General features: G+C 36.4%; 1 protein-coding gene across 1 annotated transcript in view; it reads left to right on the top strand.

Moving 5' to 3' along the window:
- The first annotated feature begins 1,080 nt into the window (after nucleotides 1-1,080).
- Nucleotides 1,081-25,328, top strand: part of dlec1 (DLEC1 cilia and flagella associated protein) — a 41,343-nt gene continuing 17,095 nt past the window's right edge. Inside the window, exons 1-16 of the mRNA XM_088918473.1 lie at nucleotides 1,081-1,164; nucleotides 3,262-3,402; nucleotides 4,402-4,569; nucleotides 5,557-5,656; nucleotides 6,042-6,238; nucleotides 9,309-9,526; nucleotides 11,316-11,400; nucleotides 12,158-12,245; nucleotides 14,182-14,355; nucleotides 17,615-17,751; nucleotides 17,857-17,949; nucleotides 19,371-19,461; nucleotides 20,745-20,907; nucleotides 22,136-22,328; nucleotides 23,069-23,151; nucleotides 24,157-24,325. Of these exons, the coding sequence (XP_088774599.1) occupies nucleotides 1,081-1,164; nucleotides 3,262-3,402; nucleotides 4,402-4,569; nucleotides 5,557-5,656; nucleotides 6,042-6,238; nucleotides 9,309-9,526; nucleotides 11,316-11,400; nucleotides 12,158-12,245; nucleotides 14,182-14,355; nucleotides 17,615-17,751; nucleotides 17,857-17,949; nucleotides 19,371-19,461; nucleotides 20,745-20,907; nucleotides 22,136-22,328; nucleotides 23,069-23,151; nucleotides 24,157-24,325 (2,184 nt within the window). The remainder of the gene's footprint in view (nucleotides 1,165-3,261; nucleotides 3,403-4,401; nucleotides 4,570-5,556; nucleotides 5,657-6,041; nucleotides 6,239-9,308; nucleotides 9,527-11,315; nucleotides 11,401-12,157; nucleotides 12,246-14,181; nucleotides 14,356-17,614; nucleotides 17,752-17,856; nucleotides 17,950-19,370; nucleotides 19,462-20,744; nucleotides 20,908-22,135; nucleotides 22,329-23,068; nucleotides 23,152-24,156; nucleotides 24,326-25,328) is intronic.

The raw sequence follows: 25,328 nt of genomic DNA, 5'->3' as shown, positions 1-25,328 counted from the left end.
TTTTATATATCTGTATTATGTTTTCTTTCCTTAGGACAAGCTACTTTTGCGTAACCTAAGTTGAGTACTGTTAGTATCCAGAAGCAAGTGATTTTTTATTTGATTGGTTTGGGTTTTATTGCGGTGAGCCTGTGTTAATGTTACATATTATTCTGTGCTCACTCTCTACTCAGCAAAGTACTCCTCGTCTAAAGTAAGTCTATTTTTCCTGCATATTTGAGCTATGCTCAGTCTTGTTTGTCTAAGTTCATTATTGTGTTTATCGAATGTTTTATATTGAAATGTATTATATTACATTAATAGTGAATAGACACTAGGCTGTACACTTGTAAGTTTCCTCTTTTTTTGCAAAATTCTTTGTCATGGACACCAGGATTGCTCACCCTGTTAAAGAACAGTGTAATTGTGGAAAGTATTTTTTTTGTCACAAAGGGCGGTATACAGAATAAATTAGAACTTCATCTTTTTTGGAGAATGGAAGTATGCTGCCTTTTCAGCTATTTTATGTACTCTAACGTTGGACTTTCTGTATACGCTATTCTGATAAGTTACTGTCAACAGAAGAGGTGTTTCCAGAAGAATTGTTTAAACCCACCCATCCATCCATGCATAAAAATAAAATAATATTTTTATTCCTTCATTATTATCTATGTTTTTTTAACAGCTCTCTCATACTGAACTGATGCATGTTTTTGTATTGCTTGAAGGAGCTAATTGAAAATCTGTATTAGAGTACTGTGTTCTCTCTCTTCCTACGGAAATCAGACGAGAAGCAGGAGCCTTTAAGGGAGGAACCTTCCTTTAAAGCTGTTCCTATGGTTACAGTTTGTAAACAAAGATGGATGGTGGTTGGAAGTGTGGTTTCATCGTGTTGTAAAATCTACGAAATTTATGACTGCCTTCTTATGTCTTACAAAAAGTAATGCGACGTCCACCTTTTCCCGTTAAACAACATAATTCTGTCACGTTACTTATAAATAACCATATAGTCGGGTTTATCTGAGTGTGCTAGGTATTGCGTTATTTCTGTACATTTCTGGAAACGTGCGTTGCCTTTTGGGGTTTTCTGCAAGTGTGATCATGCTGCAGGAACTATCACTTAATACGTCTTGCGATTCCGAGCCGCCTATGAACAGACACAGACCAGCCTCGGAGAAAACGCAGGTGAGATATAACAGTAGTGCACAACGCTGGGGTACGCCTAAAATAACTCACGGTTTTACCTGAATCGATATGTTCCGTTGTTTTATTTTAACACCTGCCTGATAAAATGGTATCAGAACACGAAATGTATCAAGGATGCTCATATTTTATTTTTGCAATTTAGCCATCATCATAAAGAACAATCCATTCTAAGAGAATGCAATTCCAGATTTTCTGTAACTATGATATTCATAACCAATGTAATGGGTAGCCTTAGGTTTTATTTTCACAGATGGACTGGTTTATTCCTTATATGTTGAATGATAATTCTATTTAGAATTTAGAGAACGAGATTCAATATTTTATATTAACGTCGCCGTAAGGAAGCATAGGAGATTTATGAAAGCATAATAATGCAGCGTGCAATTTGAGAAATGCCCCGTTATTTAAAAAGCACAGATATACCGATAATCCGGTATTTATTTTTGTCTGTATGAATGTAGTGTTATGCCATGCAACTGTTTTTAAGGCTTTATAGTTCATGCTGTTTCTGTAACATAATTTACAATGTACATTTACAGTAACTCTAAAGATGTACATTGTAAGTCATGCATTATATGTTAATTACTGCAAAGCAAGTTATATTTACTTTGTAAGTTATAAATGTCTAGTATGTGTTACATTTTGAAACATGTACAAATCAAGAAGTATATTGTATTACTGGGCAAAGAGGCTCTTCCACCTAGACCAGAATTTTCAGATCAGTGCTCCTGCATAGTGTCAGGGTTCAGAGGCTGTCCATTGGATGATCCATAAAACATTTACATACTTATTAGATTATTCAGAATTGTATATCATACACATAACATACGTAATAAGATCAACAATTCTGAATATTCGTTTAAGTTTTGTAAATAGAGCCAACATTGTCTGCCTTTATGGATCAGGCTAATTTGAAAGAGCTATTAAAATAATATTTGGAAATAAGGATAAAATTCAAATAAAAAATACATAGTAAAAATAGGCATAGTATTGCATATGCACCTGTTCTGATTATCGTTCTACAGTGTAAAACATCATGGAGGGCAAATGAGCATATAAATGTGCATGCTAGTATGTTAATAATAATAAATAAAATTTGTATAACTCTTTTCAGCCCAAAGAAAAAGAACAAACATAGAAGGGCACCCATTTCCTCCTTATAATGTCAGTTCCTGGGCTGGCACAGTGGGAGGCAGTTAGTGCTGCTGCCTCTCAGATCTTGGGTCCTCATTTTGATTCTGGACGTGAACTCCAAAAGTGTGGAGTTTGTGTGTTCTTCTTTTGTCCATGTAGGTTTCCTCCTGGGCGTTCCATTTTTCAACCACAGTCCGAAGACACGGCACCCAGATTTGTTGAAGCCATTTGAGTTGGTACAATAGCTCCATCAGCATGCATAGGCTGCAAAGGGAAAGATAAAGGTTTATTCCATGCTGAACGGAAAAGAAAAGACAACGTTTCTTCTTTTCATTTTGGCATGGAATTAACTTTTACCTGTTCCTTTGCAACTAGATTCAGTGGTGTCATTAACTTGCTCTTTTCATGAGTGAGTGTCTGTGCCCTGCAATGGACAGACATCCCATTCAGGCTGTAGTCTTATGCCTGTGTCGGCCTGGCTCACTGCCACCTTCTAAAGATAAAGTGGATACTGACATACTGTATAATACTAAAATTGTGATATCTGGTGAATAGATGAAAAATGTTGGTTACAAGTAGCTGCTTTGTGAATTTTTAAGAATTTATCAGCATCTTTAAATCCTTTATGTTATAGAAAAATAATGATCAAAACGTACATAGACATGCACGCATAATTTACTTGATGTCCAGATATATCATCTTGTTTATACTGTACATGTACTGAGTGTGTCTGATGTTGTCTTGGTGTCTGATGTTGTCCACCATGCATTAATTAACAGAATCTTAATAATAGACATTCCAAATAAATGTATATAATTAGATTCATATGTGTCTGCACATTGAGAATTCTTTATTATTGTTTGTACTAGTGTCTTTAAGGCCAAAGCAGTCTTCAAAATGTTCATTAAAGTTATTAGTTTATTGTTTTGTCTTTTCTGCCAGGATATTTCTCATTTGTTGGCTAGCATTTTCAAACAGCTCTACACATCAGAGATCATAGGAAAAGACAAGATTGCCAATCTAGAGAAATCCCGGGGTGGAGGAAATAGTTACCATGAGAAGTATGTGGAAGAACTTCAAAAGGTATCCAAAGGACTTAATCATCACAATTCAAAACATTGCATGTCCCTAATTACTTTAAGATAATGGTTGTTTATTTAAAGATGCATGAAAGAGATCACTTTATTAGCCATATACAATTTCTTGAATTAGGAATTTTTCTTTTCACATACCCCAACTTGCTCTCCATGAGACACACAGATGGGGAGAGAGTAGCTTGGGGTCAGAGCACAGGGTCAGCCATTTATACAGCACCCCTGAAGCAGTTGGGGTTAAGGGCCTCACTCAGGGGCCCAACAGAGTAAGATTCCTCTGCTGGCCACAGGATTTGAACCAGCACCCTTTCAGCCACAGGCTCAGAGCCTTAGCCACAGAACCATTACGCCCAATCACAGTGAAAGCACAGCGTTAGACATTTCCCTATGTCACAGTGGTTAATGTAGACACAGTGGTTATCTGGCTGCAACTGAAAACACTTTCTATTAGCAATAATAACAAAAGTGGTCAAGTACTGTAAACTGCTAGTGCTAAGGTTTCATCTGGTGTTTGTGACCATAATCAATACAGATTAAAAACTGTCATAACATTTAAATATTATGAATATGTTTAATTTTATGCAGATGAACATATCAGTATCAGATAACTATCAATATGTAGTCAAGATCTCCTTCTGTTAGGATTAATAAAAGTGGACAAATGAAGTAACAGAATGAACCATTAAAGTATTCTTTAATAGAAGTAAGCTATCCAGTAAGTACTATGTTTCATCAGTTGTATGTTTTCATGAAACAAATTCCAGATCATCATCATTAATTCCAAGTAATTAAAGAACTCTCACATAATTAGATTGTTTGTAATACATTTTCTAAGTTCCTCATAGGAGGAACATAGATGTGGAAATTGTGCTGAGTTTTATTTGGAACTTGAAATAGAGCAAATATTTCACTTAAACGATGCCCAGTTCATCTTTCCTGTGACATCGAGCAGTAGTTTGATTGTTCCTGGACTGCTCTCCTTGCTAAGGTCCATGCAGAGTACAACAGGCGACTGGCAGAAGCTGACATGCTGGAGCAACACATCATCCAAAGTCGGGCTCGTGCCACAGCAGCCGAAGAGAGGGCTCTGAGCAGGACTGTCGAAGAAGCAGGAGACCTTTACTACAGTCTGGGCCTTCCTCCTGGTAAACGATGGGTTTGCCACTTGTGGTGTTTTGATGTTTGGTACTGTCATTACTAGGTCATGCTCACTCCTTGTCAAGTATCAATGCAAAGTTAAAGGAATTAAGTTTTATATTCTGCTAAATCTGTTATGCACACGAATGTAACAGTTTATACAGTGCCTTGCAAAAGTATTCATACACTTCATATGGTGTATATGATAGGTAGGTAGGTCCCTGTGTGTGACCTCTGTGCCATACAGCCTGGCCAGGGTTATGGAGACATAGGAAGATTATTGATTGATGCACATTTTTTTCTGCCTTTGAACTCTGTAGCTCTTTCAAAGTTGTCGTTGGTCTCACAGTGGCATCCCTCACTAGTTTTCTCCTTGCCCTGCTGGTTAGTGTGGAGGCAGTCTAATCTAGAAAGTGTCTGGTTGTTGGTGGTATGAAGCGCCTTCTGTTTATTATGGTTGAGTAGGATGTTTTTACGGCTTTGATATTTTTCTACTCTGTTTCCAGCTCTGTGATTTTAAATTACTTTAATATCCCTGATTGGCTTGGAAAGCTCCTTAGTCTTCAAGGCTGAGTCTTTAGACGATGATGCTCAACTAATTGTGTGAATTGTTAGGGCAATATTGTGCACCAAAATTAATTTAGGTTTGCCATAACAAAATGATTGCAGCTATGACTTTTTATTTCATTCTTATCATCAATTTATTTCTTCTATTTTGTTTTTTTTTTTGCATTGAATGTGTGGAGTAGGTTGTGTGTATAACATATATGAATTACTTCCTCAAACAGCAAACTTTATACCAACAAAATCTGAAAACTGTGCAGGGTCTGAATACTTTTACTAGGCACTGTATATGTGTATGTCAGTGCTTGAACTGAAACTTGACCTTTGTGTCATTATTAATGAAATAAGGATGTGATGTGTAGTGTAAGAGGATTGCTTATATTCTTTGCTAAGTTTCTCTTAGACTGTAACATAAAATTTTTATTTTTTTTCCTCAGTGAAGTTTAGGTGGTGCGTGGACAACAGTCTTCTAAAACAACACAATTTGATTTGTCCAGAGGACTATATCACCGAGCAACATCTGATGACAAAAGCACCCAGAGGTACTTTCAGAATAAAAACAAAAAGGTCCAGAGAAGCAGCCAACACACCAAAAAGAGTTTAACTTAGGAAAATATATACATACTTTAAAGTTGTTGCTATATCCATTCAAAAAAGAAAACAAAATAATTTTCATAAAAATGTATCTTTTTCAATCTTAAGCATCTGCAATTTCAATACAAAGAAAGGCTTGTACCTTTTAACCTCATCTTTATTGATGTATTTTTAACATAGGCAAATAAATCATTCTGCTCTTCTCAAAAAAGTGGCAAAGGATTCATTTTGACATATCTTGTAAGTACTGTAGATTAATGCCAGGACTGCCTGACTTTGCCAGATAAAAGTTGACTAAAGCTGTACCCTACTTTGTATTGTATATTTCCTTAGGTAAATCTACTCCAGGCTTTATCAACCCAACGCTCAGCTTCAGTAAGCACATTTCTCGCCTTCCTCAGGATGATGGCTACACAGAAATCCCACCTCCTCATGCAACAGCCGAGAGCCTATTAGAGGAGTCAGAAGGGTCCCTCACTCTGCCTTCAACTCCAGACAGCAACATCACAGTTACAAAATCTCCTATCAAAGTGAGTTTTCAGACTCACCCAGCTTACTACCTGATTTCCACCATTTTTTAGAGGATCATAAATAAATCTACAGGGTGTTTTTTTCATGTAAAATTAATTGGAAGCAAATTTTACATATTGACATATTGCACAGTTTAAGATACTTGACCTTCTAGATCCATGTTGAAAAACCCTTATTGGTTTAACCACTATAACTAATTCAGAGCGTAGGTTTAATCCTGCAGTTCTGGGTTGCAAGTGCAAGTACTGCAAGAGATAATGAGCTTTGTCAGATCTGGCTAATTGTCAACAGAGTGATGATCTCAGTGTTTTGTGCACCTGTGAGTTTGTAGTTAGTGTGAACCACTTTAGGGCTATGTTTGATGTCCTTAAGCTGATATGGGGTTCATGAAGAGACGCATGTGGCATATTGATCTGCCTTAGTGACAACTGGCAATTCTCAAATGGAAGAATACAAAAAAGAATTGGTAATTATGGCTTTACAAATATTTAAACAATACAACATTTAAATTATTTAAAATTTCTTGAAGCATATTATGTATCGTTCAAGGAACGATATGTTGTTTCAGTGTTATGTTAAGAGCAAGCAAAAAATTCTTTGAATTACCACATCACCCATTTGAATCATTCTAATAAGGTCTTGTCATCACAACTTCAGTGAACTTTGACCAGTGAAACAGGTTTTCATACAGCATGCATTTTACAAGAAATGCCTATAAGAGTTGTGTTGTTTTTGAATTGCAGGAATGTGAATATTAATTACCTCTGACTAGTCAAAACAGCTAGTCTTTAATAGATTGTTTCTCACTGATGTATGCTCATTGAAAACTGATTCATGGAAGTTGCCTAGACACGATCCTGATGGAATGCATAGAATCCTCCAGGGGAAAATACAAAATAAATGTATTTAACGTATCTTTAACCTTAAAGACACTCTCCTTTAATAGTGAGTACACTTACTAGAAAAAAAAAACTCTTCTTTGCTTGATTTGTGAATCTTGTACTTCCAAACATACTGCAGGTGGCACATAAGCTTGTCAGTGTGTTTTTGTAGTGTTGTAGAGTTTAGTTCAGCTCCTCGTATTTCGATATTCATGTTCCTGACTTTTAACATACCTGGCAGCCCAATTCCCCGAGCCATTGGTTATATATCAGAACACACCTTTGTTGTTGTATAGAACATCATGACAGCCATGGAATTCCATATAATGACATATATACCAGGTTTCTACGTAACAGTGGAAAAAAGTCTCTACATAAAAGTAGAATGTTTCATTTTATGTAGTATATCAATTTATGTGTCTCTTTTGTCATATGTATGAAAGTATTGCACTACCTAAGAGAAATACAGTGCTGTGAAAAAGTAAGTACACCCCATGAAAAGGTGTGTGTTTTTCAACATATTTACATGTATGGATATTTGATCTTCATTTCAACAATATTGGTAGATTAAGGTGATCTAATTTCACAAGTTCAATAAAAATTATTCTTTGCAATCATTTATCCAACAAAAAAGTCAGAAATGCAATTGTCTGCTGTGGAAAAAATAAGTACACTCCCTAGCTTCAATAGCTGGAGTTACCCCTTTTGGCAGAAATTACCTCTTGTAGGCATTTCTTGTAATTGTCTATCAGTCTCTTACATCATCTTGGATAAATTTTTGCCCACTCCTCCTTACTGAACTCCTTCAACTGTGTGATGTTTGAGGGCTTTCTTGCATGTACTGCCCTCTACAAGTCCACCCACAGCATTTCTATGGGCTTAAGATCTGGGCTTTGACTTGGCCATTCTATAACCCTCCATTTCTTCTTTTTGAGCCATTCTTTTGTGTATTTGCTTGAGTGTTTTGGGTCATTGTCTTGTTGCAAGGTCCACTAACGGTTCAGCTTCAGCTTTTTGACGGATGGCCTCACATTCTCCTCAAGTACTCTCTGGTACAATGTGGAATTCATGGTTGACTCTGATGGCAAGCTGGCCAGGCCCAGAGGCAGCCCCAAACCATAATGCTTCCACCACCATGCTTTACAGTTGGTATGAGGCTCTTTTGGTCAAAGGCAGTTTTTGGTTTTTGCCAAACATGACGTCTGGTTTTGTGGCCAAACAGCTCTAACTTTGTCTCATCTGTCCTGAGCACATTGTTCCAATAGTCCTGATCTTCACCTAGGTCAGCTCCTGGGCTGAATTTGGTGGGACGACCTGGCCTGGACAGATTGCCAGTGGTTTGACATTTTCTCCATTTGTAGATGATCTTTTGGACAGTGGAGTGATTGACTACAAATTGCTTGGAAATGGTTTTAGTACCCTTCCTAGACTCATAGTCATCAACAATCCTTCTTCTAAGGGCCTCAGAGAGCTCTTTTGATTTTGGCATGATGTAGCCACACACCTCAATTGCTAAGACCAAACCAGACCACAGGTTTCTGATGTTTATAGTAGGCAGTGCCCTCCAAGTTACTCTTTAATGATGTTCTATTCATTTGCACCTGTTTTGGTGCACCTGATTCTAATTTTAGACATTTGATGCAATGATAAAGGTAAGGGTGTACTTACTTCTTCCTCACAAGGAAATTGCATTTCTGTTGATTTAAATAGCACAAATGAGTGTGAAATGTGAATTTCAAAGTTATTTTTTTAAATTAGATCACATTTATCTATCAGTATTGTTGAAATGATGATAAGATATCCTTTTGTCCAAAAATGTAAAAAAAGACAAACCTTTTCACACACCACTGTAGATTCCAGGTAAAGTGGATATACTGTATTCTTTACAAATTTATTGCAAGATGTTGGATATTTGCTTTGGCTCTTTAAAATGTGAAAGAGCAGCATTAAGCTTTAGCATGCATAACATTAGAGTTAAGGTATACATTTTTGAATAGCATTTTACCAAGGGTACAAACACTTTTTGGAGAGATTGCAGGTATTGCATGATAGAATTACATGAAAATGCAAACTTTTAGTTTTCTGTGACTCACAATGGAGTACAGTGATCCCTGTAAGAACTGATCAGGAAATGGCAGATTGTAGAACGTTTTCATTCGTTAGAAAGGTTAAAACATCTCTGTTCCAGAAATCCAGCCAAGCTAGAAAGACAGTGAAGAAAGAGGAGAGTGGAAGCAGCTGGCCTGAGGAGACAGCTGCTCTTCTGAAATTGGAGGAGCGTCACAATTTTCTCCGAAACCCTCGCTTCCTGCCTCCCAATGCCCATCATGGTGGGAAGTCCCTGATCTTCCCTGTAAAGAAGGTAGAGAAGATGGTGGCTGGCCGAAGGATCCTCGTGGAGGAAAGGTAAGGGGTGGTTCTCGTGTTTAATTCCAGAGTGAGGAAAAGAGGATATAAAGAGCATAGAAGAAAAAACAATATTGTTCTTATATTCTGATATTCCATCTAACTGAATTCAGCACATAATCCCTCAGTGACTAAAGGTGTTATTGGTTCCTAATTTATTGTAAATGCTGTCAGATGAAATTTCCCATGGCAAGTTCAGGCTGTGTTAATACACACTGCAGGATTCATACAGAATTTTGTGAATGGAAAAGGAGATTGAACTTGTGTCTGTGTTGGTAAGATGGGTGAGAGTGGTCTTTAAATGGTTCTTTTTTATAATGCAACTTTTCATTGAATGTAGTGAGTCTGAATGCAATCTCGCTGAATGCTCCTTTCATTTCTGTGTAATATTCAAGATCTACATTACATTGTGTGTATGTCGTTGTTGCACTCTATTTGGCACACTCAGTCTTTGGTTCAGTTTTGTAGTTCCTACTACATGTCTAAAAAATGAATGACAGTTTTGCCCTTTTTCAAAATCATTTTCTATGTGGCTTTGTGCACTAGTTCTTTCTGTGTTCCTGTATTTAAGAATGTGCTTACTGACAATCTTGCATTATTGGCACATTAATTATAAGTAAGGCACAAGGGCATTTAGGTTCTCTGAAGCCAAGGCAATCATAAGACCAAGTGCAGTGTCAGCTGACAACCATGATAATTGATCATTTTGTGCATATGACTTTCACTATATAATCAGCAATGGTTTTCTATAAAACTATTACTAATGGGCATTATTCATTGGTGATAAATGATATCCCCATAATGTACTTACTGAATCTAGTTACTACAAGTTATCAAGATCAAAGTAGAACAAAGATTTAATTTTGTGTATAAAAAGGGTAATTTAGTGATGAGAGAAAAACAGAAAGAGAATGTTATTTGCACTTATCACCGAGCCATAGCCTATCATAAGGGTAGAACAACACCTTTGATTGTGTGGTGTTCCGGCTTGCCCTTGTGCATGACTCCAGATTGCCTGAGACTTCTTACAATATCTGCCTTTGGAGTAGAAGTAATAATTTTATGGATGGACTCATTTTCAGAGCGTGCCCTAGGCAACCTTTTTATGCAAGACCCTATACAAGATCTTGGAAATGGGCCCCTTCAAATCACAATTTGTGTATACCTTACGATTATCAGCTCCCACCCCAAACTTATATACTATTTCGAACAATTGCATACTACTTACTACTTTCAGAAATTAAACAGAATTCGGTGTAGCAGCAGCTTAAATTGCACTGATACTGTCATCTTACGGTGAAGTCGTTTACTACATCAATAGTGAAATAAACTGCTACACTTACATTCACAACTAATAACACTATAATTTATAATTAGCAAATGTTAACAGCCTAGATTAGCACAGCAGCAACAGACCAAGCCACTGGAGTGAATTTTTGGCTCACAATTGAATGTGCCGATTAAATAAAAATATGTTGTGTTGCACATTGAGGGGGCCCACTGGTGGTCTCGGGGCCCCAGGCAGTTGCCTAGTTTGTCTAAGCCAAGGCCTCACTCATTTTACACATATGTATATGCACCTTAGGAAATTTGCCCACTCTTTTATTATTACATTTTTGAAGTCATACAGTACCTTTAAAGATACTGTATAAAATAAAGTTTATTATTATTATTGATTATTATTACTAAAGATGCAGTGTTGTTATGCAAACTATTTTGTTCCCTGTCCTCTTTGCAAACCCTGAAATGTTATATAATTTATTAATATTTTTCTCCCATTTGTCCACAGTGATCCACATGAACCCATTCCAGTTTTTCTTGCTAATCCGCCTATTGTGTTCTTCACTGACTACAGAGTGGGACAGATTTATGAGGTAGTTCTGGGAGTTTTTTTAAGTCAGTAAATACCTCCAGATCTTTTTTTAGATCCAGATTTTTGAAATATAATTGCTGACTTGTGTACAACAGACTGATAATACATCTTTGTTCTTTCACTCAACTGCCTTATTGTGTAGTTAAAAACCAACCTATTTCAGGCATTTGCCCAAATTAAATCATCACATAGAATGCCTCCATTAATCATTCTTTTGATAAAGACGTCAATAGCAGAACTCACTCTGGTCAAATTTATACTTTGTACACCTCTGAAATTCAAATACTAATCTTACCTGAGGGTGTTTTCTTCTGCCTAGTAGAAGTCTGCTACTAAGTACTAGGTTTATAATTTGCAAGTAATGGATAGTATTTTAATTTATTCTGGGTCACCTCTCTACAATGTATACTTTAATGCATTTATTCAAACGAATCATTATTGGAATCATTCTGAAGTTAATATGACTTATTGTTAAATTATGTTTTTATTACTTAATATGTTTAACTGTATATTTAACATAATTAAGTACTAACCTAAAGAAATGTCCGTGTTTGTGAACACTCTGCAAAAAGTTCATATCAAATCACAGTTTTACCCTTCCTCTTGGAGGAGGTCAGGCAGTATGCAGGAGTTCAGAGATTTGTGCTTGCTTGACTGAAAGAGGAAACTTCTTTATTGGCCGAGAAGATAATTGTTTTATTTTACCCTGTGCAAATGCACAGATACTGTGTACACAAATCTTCTTCTCCCGATCATAGACCACTCTGGAACTGCGGAATCTGACTTCTACCAGTAGGCATGTCCGTGTCATCCCGCCCTCCACGCCATATTTTTCCATTGGGCTCGGTGAGTTAATCTAGCAAGAAATTTCCTTTTTGCCCTCAAACATTTGAGACCTTCATTTCTAAAGAACTTCCATATTTTTATATCAGAAAGTTAACTTTTCTGGAAAATAGCTCTTTGGTGGTTTATTTCATATACCTAGGATAAAGAATGAATTAATTACCTTCTATGTGTTTTCCTCTCTCATGTTGCAAGGTATCATCCTTGTTCCCTGTCTTTCCTACACATGTAGTAATACTAAATCTTTTTTGCTGTTTCTGGGAAAAGCTGCTGGTTAAGGGTCTTGTCTTGCTATCTGGACTGGACTACAGCAGAACTCTGTGTTTGCATAATACTTGAAAAATATTTCAGCCTACCATATTTAACAATGTTTATTGTTTAGTTTCTAAGACCTGTAGTTTTTCTACAGTAAAGAATATGTTAGATATCCTAATTAATTATGCATTAACATTACACATTTTCATGTGCACATCATATGAGGAATTTGACTAAGTATATGATCTTTATTATTTACCATGAGATATGAGATGAATACTGCTAAAATATAATAATAATATTTAATAAAATATTAAATCTTAAGTCTTATAACGTTAAAATATTACACAGTACTGTGATAAAGATCAGAATTTGAAACATCTTAATTTAACTTTGTTACTTCTCATGACAAAGTCCACTATTGTCAAGAGCAGTTTTGTAACAAGCTGATTTGTGGAAGAAATATATACCATATTAAAATATAAAATAATTTATTAAAAAGAGGTTTGTGGAGCCAAAAGTAAATCTTGTTAAATTAAAAATATTGGAAGCTGTCCTGGAAGAAGCCTGGTTAAAGAGCCTGCTTGTGTTTTTGTGCCACAGCTAATACAAAGAAATCGCACTGATATCATTTGTTTGTGATAAATAATCTGGTGATCTATAGTCTGTTTTAAAACATATAGTATGTCAATTAATATGCATTTCAGCACAGTCTTGTTAATGGCAAAAGTTAAACACTGGATTTTGTTAGTTTCTTGATGCAGTTTGGGTTCATTTTACTGTATACATTTTTCTTTTTGAGAATTGTTCATTTTGGTTTAAATGACTGTTACACATAGCTCTGTAACTGATCTGAACTGACCTCTAGAGCCAGTTGATATACTTTATTGTTTATATGGCAAATGATATAATGCAATATAGTGTAATTTCCCTTATTTTTAACAACTTCTGTGCTCCAACTGTTCAGCTGGGACCTGGACCAAATGAAAACTTCAAAAGCATTGATAGTCACGGTTTATAAATTCATTGTTTGATGACAGAGTTCCTTTAGATTAAGTTTTTTTCCTATAGAACAAGGCGGACTGTTGCAAATTAAAAGACTTCCATCAAATATTGGGTTTACAGTTGGTTTTTGACATGTGGATTGAAGTACAAGTTGCTGATTTATTGAATGTACCCCTGTATTACTCTCTGTTTCAGGAAATCAGGTGATGAGGGAGGACTTCTGTTATCTTTAGGTTTACAGTTGAATCTATTGTTTATGGTTAAAATAATGAACTAGGATCAGAGAGTATTTGCTGAAACAATGTTCTGTTCTTGAAACAGATCATTGTTACCAGTTTTATTGTTACTCTTCTGCTTGTATTACTCTGCCTATAACTAGCAAGTAAAGTTATTGTTAATAAGCGCTTGACTAATTTTTAAAAATTAAAAAAAGAAGTTTTTTGAAGTTTATGTTTAGTTTATGTTGGTAATGCAACAAATCATGGAGCTAACTTGTCCCAAATGAGAGAGACGGCTTTGAAATACTGTTTATTCATCCTTAAGGAGATAGGTGGCTCTAGAATGGATAATATAATCTTATTAATTCTGTGTTTGCTTTTTTGTAACGTGAGTTAGTGTATTTCTGAATTTTAAGTTTGTTGAATGTACTCTTTTTAATACATATATTTAATTGTTTTAGGAAAATTTCCTGGAGAAGGTGGGATTGTGGCTCCTGGAATGAGCTGCCACTACACGGTGCGATTTGCTCCTGACTCATTGGCAGACTTTGAGGACTTTGTCTTAGTGGAGACACAGGCCCCCTACCCACTGGTGGTGCCCATTGAAGCTAGAAGACCACCTCCCATTTTAACTTGTGAGTTTTGGAATTTTAACATTTTGAGTATGTTAAAAGACGTTTTAACACTTCTTGAGTAGACTAAACTATGGCTAAGTTACGAAAGGTAGTAGCTCCAAACTCACAGTTTGCAGCCCTCATAAAAATTGTCCCTTTCATTTCCAAAAAGGAGGTCAGGAAGCTTGAACTTGGAGACGGTGGGTCTATGTGGTCTTTCCAAAGTGTGGATGAGGAAATATGGGAGGGAGGAGAGCACCCTCTGCTGGCAACATTTTTGTAGTTAAGGAACAAGTAATAAGATACGATCACTTTATCAGCCATATACAATTTCTTGCATTAGGAATTTGTCTTTTTTCATACCCCAGTTTGCTCTCCATGAGACACACAGGCACACAGGCGGGGAGAGAGAAGCTTGGGGTCAAAACACAGGTTCAGCCATTTATACAGCACCCCTGGAGCAGCTGGGATTAAGGGCCTCGCTCAGGGGCCCGACAGAGTAGGATTCCTCTGCTGGCCGCTGGATACGAACTGGCAACCTTCCAGCCACAGGTGCAGATCCTTAGCCACAGAACCACCGCTGCGCCGAGTAATAGGTTTATTCCATGCTGTTTCGGCCGTGGAGCCTTCTTCAGTTGTTTTTTGTAGTTATACTTACTGGACAGTTTTCTACTGTGCTTAAACTGTAAGTAGTGCTGCTAGAGCTAGCAATCCAGCACCTTTCAATATATTAAAATATTATATATACAGTATTTTGGAATGCACAGCTTACCTAGATTGGATTCTGATTTTAATCATATTCATACCTTTTACAGTATTTACAGCACTGTTGTAGTGTTTCATAGCCGTTCAGGGACGCCAAATATGTAATCATAGTGGCTCTCTGAAGGCACCAGTTCTGTAGGGTTTGGGCATTTACTGAGACAATTTTCAATTGTAGCAGTAAATCACAAAGTTGATTCTTTTGATGGCTTTAGAATCCAACCATGCGATATAACTCAAACAACGCACACACACAGGTACTAATACACGAGGATACATTTATTAATACATAGAGTATGCCTTAAACCTAACAGAACTTATCGAGAGGGTTATCAGAATACAAAAGATATATATTCAATCAGTTACGAAGTGTTACACATATCAAGAGGACATACGTTCAGTATATCATTCATTAAGACCGTTTCGTAAAGTGAACTTGGTTACAACTTCTACATTAGATACTCAAAACAAGTACATAACTCTTAGGAATTAAATTGATATCAACTGGTTGGGATAACAATTGAATTCTCGAGCTGTAATGCATTGAAGTTGAATACTCATCCAATTTCTGGGGATTCAGATCTCCTGCAGGCACAAACAATCAGCTGCAGGCTTGTTGCTGTCCAATCCGCGCTCTCTGGCTCCGTGCCAGGCTGTGCTGTGCGGCTTGCGACGGTGCGCTGCTGATGCTCACTGACCGGCTAGTTAGTGTTGGCTTTAACTAGCAAAGTTTGTGCACAGGAGAAAAGATGACTGTGGATCCCAGCAAGTCAGGAAGAGGACCGGTTCGTTCCTGATGAAGAGCTAGTTCTGAATAGTGATTCAGCTGTCCACAGTTCTGACCTGTCCACGAGGCCTGCTGCTGGTTACTCTCTGGCAACCTCCACTCTAGACTCTTAGAACAAAGGAAAGTTCTGGCACTCGGACACACTGGCCGTTCCGTGGTTGTCCGGGCTGAGTCTCGGGATGGTCAGGAGGCGCGCTGCGAGAATGTCCTGCCCTTGGGAGCCTTCTGCTCCTGGGCCGTCCTGCCCTGGAATTCTCCTTTGAATTCCCTTTAGAACAGTCCACAGAATCCTCTCCAGAATCTTACTGAATCTCCCGAATCTGAATCTTGTTGAATCTTTCAGGCTCTCTGTGTTGCCTGTTTTTACCTGGAGGAACTTCAGCTCGTTGATTGGCTGAAAGTTCCATGGGCATCAGAGTCCCACGTGGGTTACTCAGCCCTACCAGTCCCTGATTGGTTGATCAAGGTGAGATATGAGTCACTTAGTCCTGACACTTAGTAATGCAGTCCAGATGTCCATCCGGCACTCCCTAGACTGATAGGCGCCAGTGGATGACCATTGATCATGATAGCCAGACTTAGCTAAGTGCATCCCCCTTTGGGAGCTGTCCTAGGAAACCTTAAATCATCTTGCATGAATAGTTTCTCTGTGGCTGCACCACAGAGATGAACAGAGAAATGGGGCCTCATTTGGGAAGCTCAGAAACACTTAATTCTGCCTTATTATTAAGCCTCGCCGCTACACTGTATATGCTGCACCCAAAAGAAATTGTTTGACAAATATAACAAATTTGTTAACAACAACACATAGCCATGGGGCTGGCTAGCATTAGAAGGGTAAGATCAAAACTCTTAAGGCAGAAGCTGCATTCCAAAGTACACTGTGTGCTCTTTATTTTACTGAACAATAAAAGGTAATCATAGTTCAAAAGCAGTCAAAGTTAGAAGACACATCCCATACTCTATGAATGCTATGAATGACTCCCTACTACCATAGAAAGTCATGGCGGCTCACTAGCACAATTTATTTCTGTGTCCTACACATCATTTGCTATTAGTCCTTTGTGTAAAAGCTGCCCCCTGGTAGGAATACTTGAAGGACCTTGCAGTTCTTGGTTTATAGAATCATAGCACTCTCACCAGTGATACCTGACCATTACAACATCATCCAGGTGATTTTTTTTTATTCATGCCTTGTATATGCTGCAACCAAATGCATTTTTGTATGAAAACTGGTGATAATGAAAAGTGCGCAAGCATGAAACATGTCATAGGTTTATTCAATATATCCATTAGCATTACTTTAAAGTACTTTAAGCGCTCTTGGGATTACTGTGAGATACATGTAGTTGGCAGCAGCCAAATGGAATTTTAATAATGTTCTCCCATCCTAAATAAAAATCAGAAGCCACTTTAATCCACCAAATTCTCTGTGATATTAGATAAATATTACAACAGAGGTAATGTAATTCACTATAAAGTAGTGATGTAGACTCTTTGAATTATTTGATTTTAACCTATCCCTAATCTATTAAGATCATTTTGTATTGATTTGAGAACCCCATGTGCCTGAAACTGTTTGTGTAGTAATATGTAAACAAAAACAAACAAAAGAGCTGTTACACATTTACAAGCCGATGTCATTAGCATTTTCTAAACAGTGATTTTCTAATATTGTTTGCGTGTAGTGACACCGATATTGTTGCATTCTTTTCCTTCCTGAACTATTAGTGCCCAGTGTCTTGGACTGTGGTTACTGCATGGTCGGTGGGGTGAAGATTGTGGAGTTTCTTTGCCAGAATGAAGGACTAAGCTCTGGGAAGTTTTGTATTATGCCGAAGACAATGTGGCCAGCAGCAAATTTTAGGGTAAAATTGTTATACTCCTTTCTAAGGAAGAAAAACCTTTTGCTGTAATGTACTGATATAGAGTGATTTGACCTGCACTTGCTTACTTATGAATTATATTTTTAGTCTGTTTCCACAGCTAGCTTTGTTGAGCAGCTTCCTTTTGGAATCAGTCCATCACTCTTTGAATTGCACCCTGGACAGGCAACAGTTGTAGAGGTGTGTTTATTTCTCTTAGACACGCTTTGTGAATAAAAAGTAAATGTTCATCAACATTTTGTTTATAACCTGATGTATAATATTAGAAACCTTAATTATACTCCTATTAAAAGCCTCAAGTGTGAAGAAGACTTGAGAAGTCTTTTTAGATTTAATTTAGAATTGCCAACCTTTTCCTCATCTTTATAATACCAATATTAAAGTCTAATTATAAAAGAATCCATGTTACTGTCTCACCAACATGTGACCAAAGAAAAACACAGCACATATATCCTCCAAGACAGGCTTTTTGCAAGCTCTGTGAAGTTGGGCCCCCTACAAACAGCACAAACAATTAAACCCACCTCATTTGTTAGTGGTCAGTTTGTGGTGTTTTGTGCCATTGAAATTAGCATTTGTGCTGCTTTCATTCCTGATATATAACATCTTCTTTTTTGGGGGGGTTTGACATCATTTAGCCCCCTACAAAGGTGCAGGAGAACTGAACTGGTCTCATTTGGGCTGCATTTGGGGCTCTTTGTGCCATTAAAAGTAGCTTTCCAGCTGCTTGCAATACACTGGGGTAATTATGTGACTGTCTATATAAGGAAGCTGGCACTCTGATAGATCATTTACTTAATTACTTTATTACTTACTGGATGAGAGGATAACAATACCCACCTGCAGTTTGCTACAGTTTGTCAATCTCTCTGGACTGGGGGGGTGGATATTTTGCTTTTGAATACCAGTATTTCCTGTTCATTTGTGTGAAGAGTAAAATTAAATGCATCTCCAATATCTTAACGTAACAACAAGAGTTGCTGTTCCCTTAAAAGGGAATTTTAGCAAAAAACTGCATTTTTCTTATAAAAGAGCTTTAACTAGGGTGTCATAATACTTTGTAGCTGTGTCAATAATTTTTAAAACTGAAGAGATAATCAAAGGAGTTTCTTATCGTATACTTTTTAAATAATCAATCAGTTCAAAGGGCGTTTAAATATTCAACACATCATTTGAGCTATGTATTTACAAAGGTTAAATTAGGAAACTAAATTAAAAAATTAAAAAATTAAAAGATTATTGTGGTATTATTTTATGCAAACAAAATACATAAATATGGAAAAGCACAAGGAAATTGTATTATAACATGTTTTGTTACAGAGACTATGTAATAAGTTGACCTATGTAGTTAATAATTAATCTACAAAACAACTTTGAAAACACATCTGTATCGCTGTATCACATTTAATAATAATTAACCCACACTTTAGTCACATTGTCGCTTTACCCCATATCTGAGCTGAATCATCCTTCATCCTACTTCGTCACTAATCAATTCACTATGTTAAATTTTTTAAAGACCAATGATTCTTATTTTACTTTTTAAAGAAATTCTAATCCATTATCTCAAAACTGACATCAACTTATCTTTATTATTTTAGGTAACATTCTTTCCATTATCTCCTGAAAATGTTAGTCAAACCTTCAGTATAGTTTGTGACAATTGCCAAGTCAAAGACATCACAACCAAAGGTAAAGAATATCATTTTATATATAACTTATAAAAATGTCTGAAAATGTAATATAATGTAAGCATTCTGAAACACCTTAGATTAGGAGTTGCAAATGACTTCTTTAAAAGTATGATGTATAGAACATATAAATAAAGCATTAATACAGTGACAGTAATATAATAATAGACAATGTCTAGAGTACTGTAGACTACTTTTATGTCAGTAACAAAGCCTTAATCCTAAGGAAAATACCTTTTGCTATCTATAATATTTCACAAATGCGTTAACAGTGGGCTTGTTATCCATTTAAAATGTGTAATATAGCAACCCTTAAACTAAGTTGCGATTGACTCAAAGTTTGATAAGATCAAATGTGTACTAAGCATCAAAACCAACTTACCATTTGTAACTGCACCGATTTATAGTTATAACAAAACTGACCAAAAATATCAAAATATATATATAAGTGCATCGACATTTTTATGGAGCAGACAAACAATTCATTATGCTGATTAACCTTTGTCATCAACAATGTTGATCAGCATTCTGTGAAAGTCACAGAATAGCAATGTGTGACTGCTGCTAAAAGCAATACTAGCCGTACATCTGCAGCACATGCTATGCATCTGTTTGTGGAATTCTCTCCCTTTCCTCATGGAGAACTTGTAGAGACAGGCATGTTCACTGAGCTCTACATGCCATCTTATACACTAGACCTGACTCAGCTCATCCCTTTTCCTAGGGCTTTCACAGCATAAGACATCCTCACAGCATAAGACAGACTTGTACTTTTCCATCAATTGGTTCTGTTCTGCATAACAATTAGAGTAACATTCTGCAGGTCTGTCACATAATCACACCTGCTTATTCCTATCTGAGTGATTTACACAAAATCTTGATTCGCTGCTGGCAAGTCCACCTAAAGTGTTTCTTCAACATGCCAATGGCTCAAAGATGTTGTTACCTCTCTGTTTTGTGGTTTTCACAAAGCTTGACTTTTAACAGTGGATTTAGTACTTACCAAAGTGACTCAGGTGTATCATGGTTAATCAGGAAGTTGAATTATGTCAAAGGTATTCAACTGTTATCTAACATCAATGTACTTTGTTTTTCTAAAACCAAACATGCACCGAATGGTCTCTTTTGATGTTTGGTAGAGACATATTTTCACATTCTGTTTAGAAAATGAACTCTTAATATATTAAAAGAATAACATTATTGGTTTTCTGAATTGCAGGGAATTTTAAAAGTATTTAATTGTACTGTAGCTTTAGATTCTTTGCGTGTCTGGTTTGTTCTCAGGAACAGGGCAGCTGATTGCTCTGCAGCTTGTATCTGTCAGTGAAGGAGAAGACAGGCCTGCCCTGGGGGAGCTCTGTGATTTGACAGCTGAACACTTCATTCGCTTTGCCACTGCAAATCCCCATTCCCTGTGCCAGAAGAAGTTGGTCATAAGAAATTCTGCGTGAGTTTGTTTATAGCTTTCTGATGCAAGAATCATGAGTTTGTAAATGAATAGAGGCCACAAACAAACTTTGATTTTCTATCAAAAACAAATGGTATAGCTCAGTGGAAAAATATTTTAACAGAATTATCTTTGCAATCCTATACAATTACTGTGCTTGGTGCTACAGAAATCAGTCACATTTTTCACTTCTACCAAAACATACTATGCCTTCCAAAAGTATTCAGACCCTTCCTGTGGTGTCTCATTTTGTAAAATTACAAAATGATGAATACACATTTTTTAAACATAATATTTCATTCAGAAAACCTGAATGCTCAAACTGAAGACTTATAAGGGTAAGATACTAAAAACTAAAGAGAAAAGGTTTAAATATGTTAAATGTGTAAGTATTGAAACCTATGAGCTCAAATGTATTGGAAGCACATATTGGCAACTATTACAGCCAGCCTTTTGGGTAACTCTACCAACCTCGGACACTGACTTGCTGTAAGTTTTTGCATTCTTTTCCCCATTCTTCTAAGGCAGATTTGTTCAGGATCTCCCAAGTTGCTTGGGGATTGATTATGGACACCAATTTTCAAGTCTTTCCACAGATTTGACAGGTTTCAAGACTTTCACTTTCTTATTCTTTAGTAGTGCTAGCATAGTTCTGGGTCATTGTCCTGCTGAAAGGTGATTTTTTCCATCCCAGACTTGGGTCTGTAGCACTTTTTTTTGACGATTCAAGATCAGTATAGATCGGTCTTGATACAGTGCAGGCACCACCATGATTAACAGTAAGGAAGGTGTTGCAAAATATGGAAAATATGTGGAAGTATATTTAAATTGAGAACAGGAGGCATTTCTTCCCCAGGGGACTTTGGGTGCTACGGAACAAGCTACACAGCCATGTTGTTGAAGATGATACCCTGGTTTCTTTCTAGAAATAGCTGAATGAGATCTAAGGATTAATTAATAACTATCAAATGGGTTAGATGGGCTTAATGGCCATCTCTCTTTTCTTATGTTCTAATATAACAAATATTAATTGTTACTTCAAAGTGTACATATTATTTAATCTTGATGTAATGTACATATCTTCATTCTACAATTCTTGTGCATTTTATTTTTATATTGAAATATTCATTTAATTAGATACTTTATTGATCCCGTGAGGGAAATTGCAGGACTTCATTTCTTCAATTCATGGTCTTTGCAAACAATGGTTAATTTTTCCTCTTTTCAGACACTTAGAGTTGCCTTTTCACTGGCAGATCATGAAACCCAATCTACAATTTCTCTTGCCGGGAGAGAAGATTGAGTCAATGAAGATTGAATCCCAACTGGCGACTGATGGTGCTTTTCAGATTAACCCCACACAAGGGATATTTGCACCCCATCAAGATCATGAGTTTATTCTCAGCTACAGCCCACATGAGGTATGCTTTCTTTTTTTACCACAAAAATCTATTTTTATTTACAACTTTGTGAGTGCAAGGACAATATTATAGATTCAATTACATCACCTCGGGTATTAACCCTGTACAGAATTTGAAAACATAATACAGAAGTAACAACTATTAACATCCCATACTTGTAATTGTAATGGGTTAATTTTTTATTGAATATCTAGGCAACTCCTTTTTAATTTTTTACTTTTACACACATTCAAATCATTTAGCAGTTGGAATACAGTGTTATACAGCCAGATGTTTTAGACTGTTACAGTTTTGAAATCTTTAAAATCTTGTTTCATTCTAACTGGATGCTTATCTGATGACCACTGCAGGGGGTAACTTTTTGAAACCTTTATGTTTCTTCTCAAACAATTATCGGGGATGGGAAACATGCTGGCTTCAAACTTTGAAAGAGGCCCTAATGAAATTTCCACATTAAAATATAAAATGAAAAGAAAAAAAGATAATGAGGTTTTGGCTGGGGGAGTGGAGTCTCATGATACAGAGTGGATGGCTAATTTAAAATTTATAATCTTAAGTTATTTATCTGTAGGGTTAGACATGCATACTTTGAATTTAACCTTTCTTAATTTGGACATAAAAGTGTACCAAACTCTCCATAACCTCAAGGAGAATAAAAACGAATAAAAAACACAGAAATTTCTTATTTCATTTTCTTTATTTTTAAAATATTAGTCTCTATCTCTTAATATTTTTTTCAGCTGAAGGACTACCACAGTGTGTGCCACTTAGTCCTGAGGGATATCAGGATACCAGAGGCACCAGAAGACAGCAAGGGAAACAGGTAATACAGTCGTAATCATTCAGGATGTATCCTGCCTTGAACCCCGTTGCTTGCCAGGATAGGCTCCAGCTCCCCCATGACCTTGCATTGGATGAGGCAGTTAGAAAAAGGATGGATGTATCCAGAATCTTTTAGCACAAGAAGAATGTTAAATGTAGTCAGTGGAAATTTACCAGTGTGACATTAGCTAAGGTAAATTTACATTTGTGGTAAACTTTGTAGGTAAACCAGAAACACTGCTGTGTTCTACATACATACAGAATAAGGAGGGGTTTCAACAATGTAGTGCATATTCCCCAAACATTAAACAGTGAAGAAACTCTGAGGAACCTCCCCGCCATTAATTACTTGAATGCTTTACGTGCTTTAAAGTTTTCAAAGACTCGTAGAGAAAGATCTTAACAAAGACTGCAATGTGAGCTGCTGTTTAGGCATGCTATCATTGTCAGATGCAGTTAAATCTTCAACTCATCTGACAAGACCCTTTCACATCAAAGCACAGAATCCACAAATGGACGTCTGTTCATTGGGTCGCTTAAAACAAAAAAGTTTGAAGATAATTTTAATATTAATTTCTGGAAAGATCAATTAAATATGAGTTAGATAAGTTGAAAAAAAACAGAGCAAAGAAATTCAAAAGAACTTTGAAAATGCCCCCATCCCACATCATTAGCATCTGTTCAGCCAGTTTGTTTTCACCACCACTTATTCATACACATCATCAATTAGCAGCTTACTTAGAAGATGCAACTAACCTAAACCTGTTTTGCAGTTATCCAAATTTATTTTGTCTGCAGTTTACTTCTATACTTCTACTGTAATAGGATAAGAATGTTTTATTTGTACTTTAGTATACTGTATGACAATGGTATTTTTCAAGGGACACCTTATTTTAAGAACAGGTTGGTGTCTGGCTGACTTCATACTACTAAATTCTGTATGTTGTAATAGCATTATAACAACAGTATAGTCTTATTTATATGGATATTGCTGCAATTCTTGAAGAATCTGTAGTACAGATCAGATCGAGAGAAGAGCCACAGTGAATGATGTCATTGTGATGGAGATTGAGGTGAAAGGATCAACAGAGCCCTACAAGGTTTTACTAGAACCCTATGCCATTCACATTCCTGGAGAAAACTTCATCTGGACAACTATCAAAAGGCGTTTTAAGGTAAAACACAAACATTAAATCATTCTCATCCCATAATAACATAGAAAATTACTCCTTGTGCATTCACATTTCTTAAAGAAGAACACAACTTTTAATGTTGCTCAGCATAAAATTAAAGTGATGTCTTTGATAGAATGCAATTTGATACCATTTTTTCCTGTTTTAGGAACATAATGAGGATATAAAATATAACTTTTTCACAGTCCCCACACATTTTTAATCTTGCATTATGGAGTAGTTATTTTGCATATTTTATTTCAAACTTAGAGTATTGTAAATAACATATACCCTGCTGTTTCCAGTTTTTGAATATACCTGAATCTATTACAAACCAGATAAGATAAGGGACAAGATTTATAGTAAAATATTTCAATTTTAAATATACTACAAACAACAGTCAAGCAACAAGCCACCACCAATGCAAACAAAATTAAGAAAATGAACAACGTTTGGTAACTACTTTTTTAATACAGTGCCTTGCAAAAGCATTAATACCCTTTAAAAGTTTTCAAATGTTGCTCGATTACAAATAAAACTTACATATTTCATATTACATATTCACATACATAACGTTTTTCTAATCAGTATTTTAATTTCAAACTCGCATGCTCAAACAGAAAATTTTTAACGTCAAAATTACTTATCAACAGATATCTTAAATAAAGTCAAAAACTGAAATATGCTGCTTGCATAAGTATTCAAACCCCACACATTAATGTTTGGTAGACCTCCATTTGCTGCAATAATAGCTTTAGGTCTTTTGGGGTAGGTGTCTACCAGATTTGCATACTGGTTTGGAGTGATGTTCAGATTTTCTCTAACTCACATTCAGGTTTCTTGGTCAACGCTTGTGGACTTCAATTTTCAAATCATGTCACAGATTCTCCATGGGGTTGAGGTCGGGACTTTGTTTGGGCCAGTCAAGAACATTCACCCGATATAGGCCAGTGTTGCAAAGCTCTTGATAGTTGACTCATCCACCTTCACTCCACTCTCAGCCGCT

Source organism: Atractosteus spatula, chromosome 6 (assembly GCF_055471065.1).
Source record: "Atractosteus spatula isolate fAtrSpa1 chromosome 6, fAtrSpa1.hap1, whole genome shotgun sequence".
Classification (NCBI taxonomy): Eukaryota; Metazoa; Chordata; class Actinopteri; order Semionotiformes; family Lepisosteidae; genus Atractosteus; species Atractosteus spatula.
This window is presented reverse-complemented; position numbering and strand designations above follow the sequence as displayed.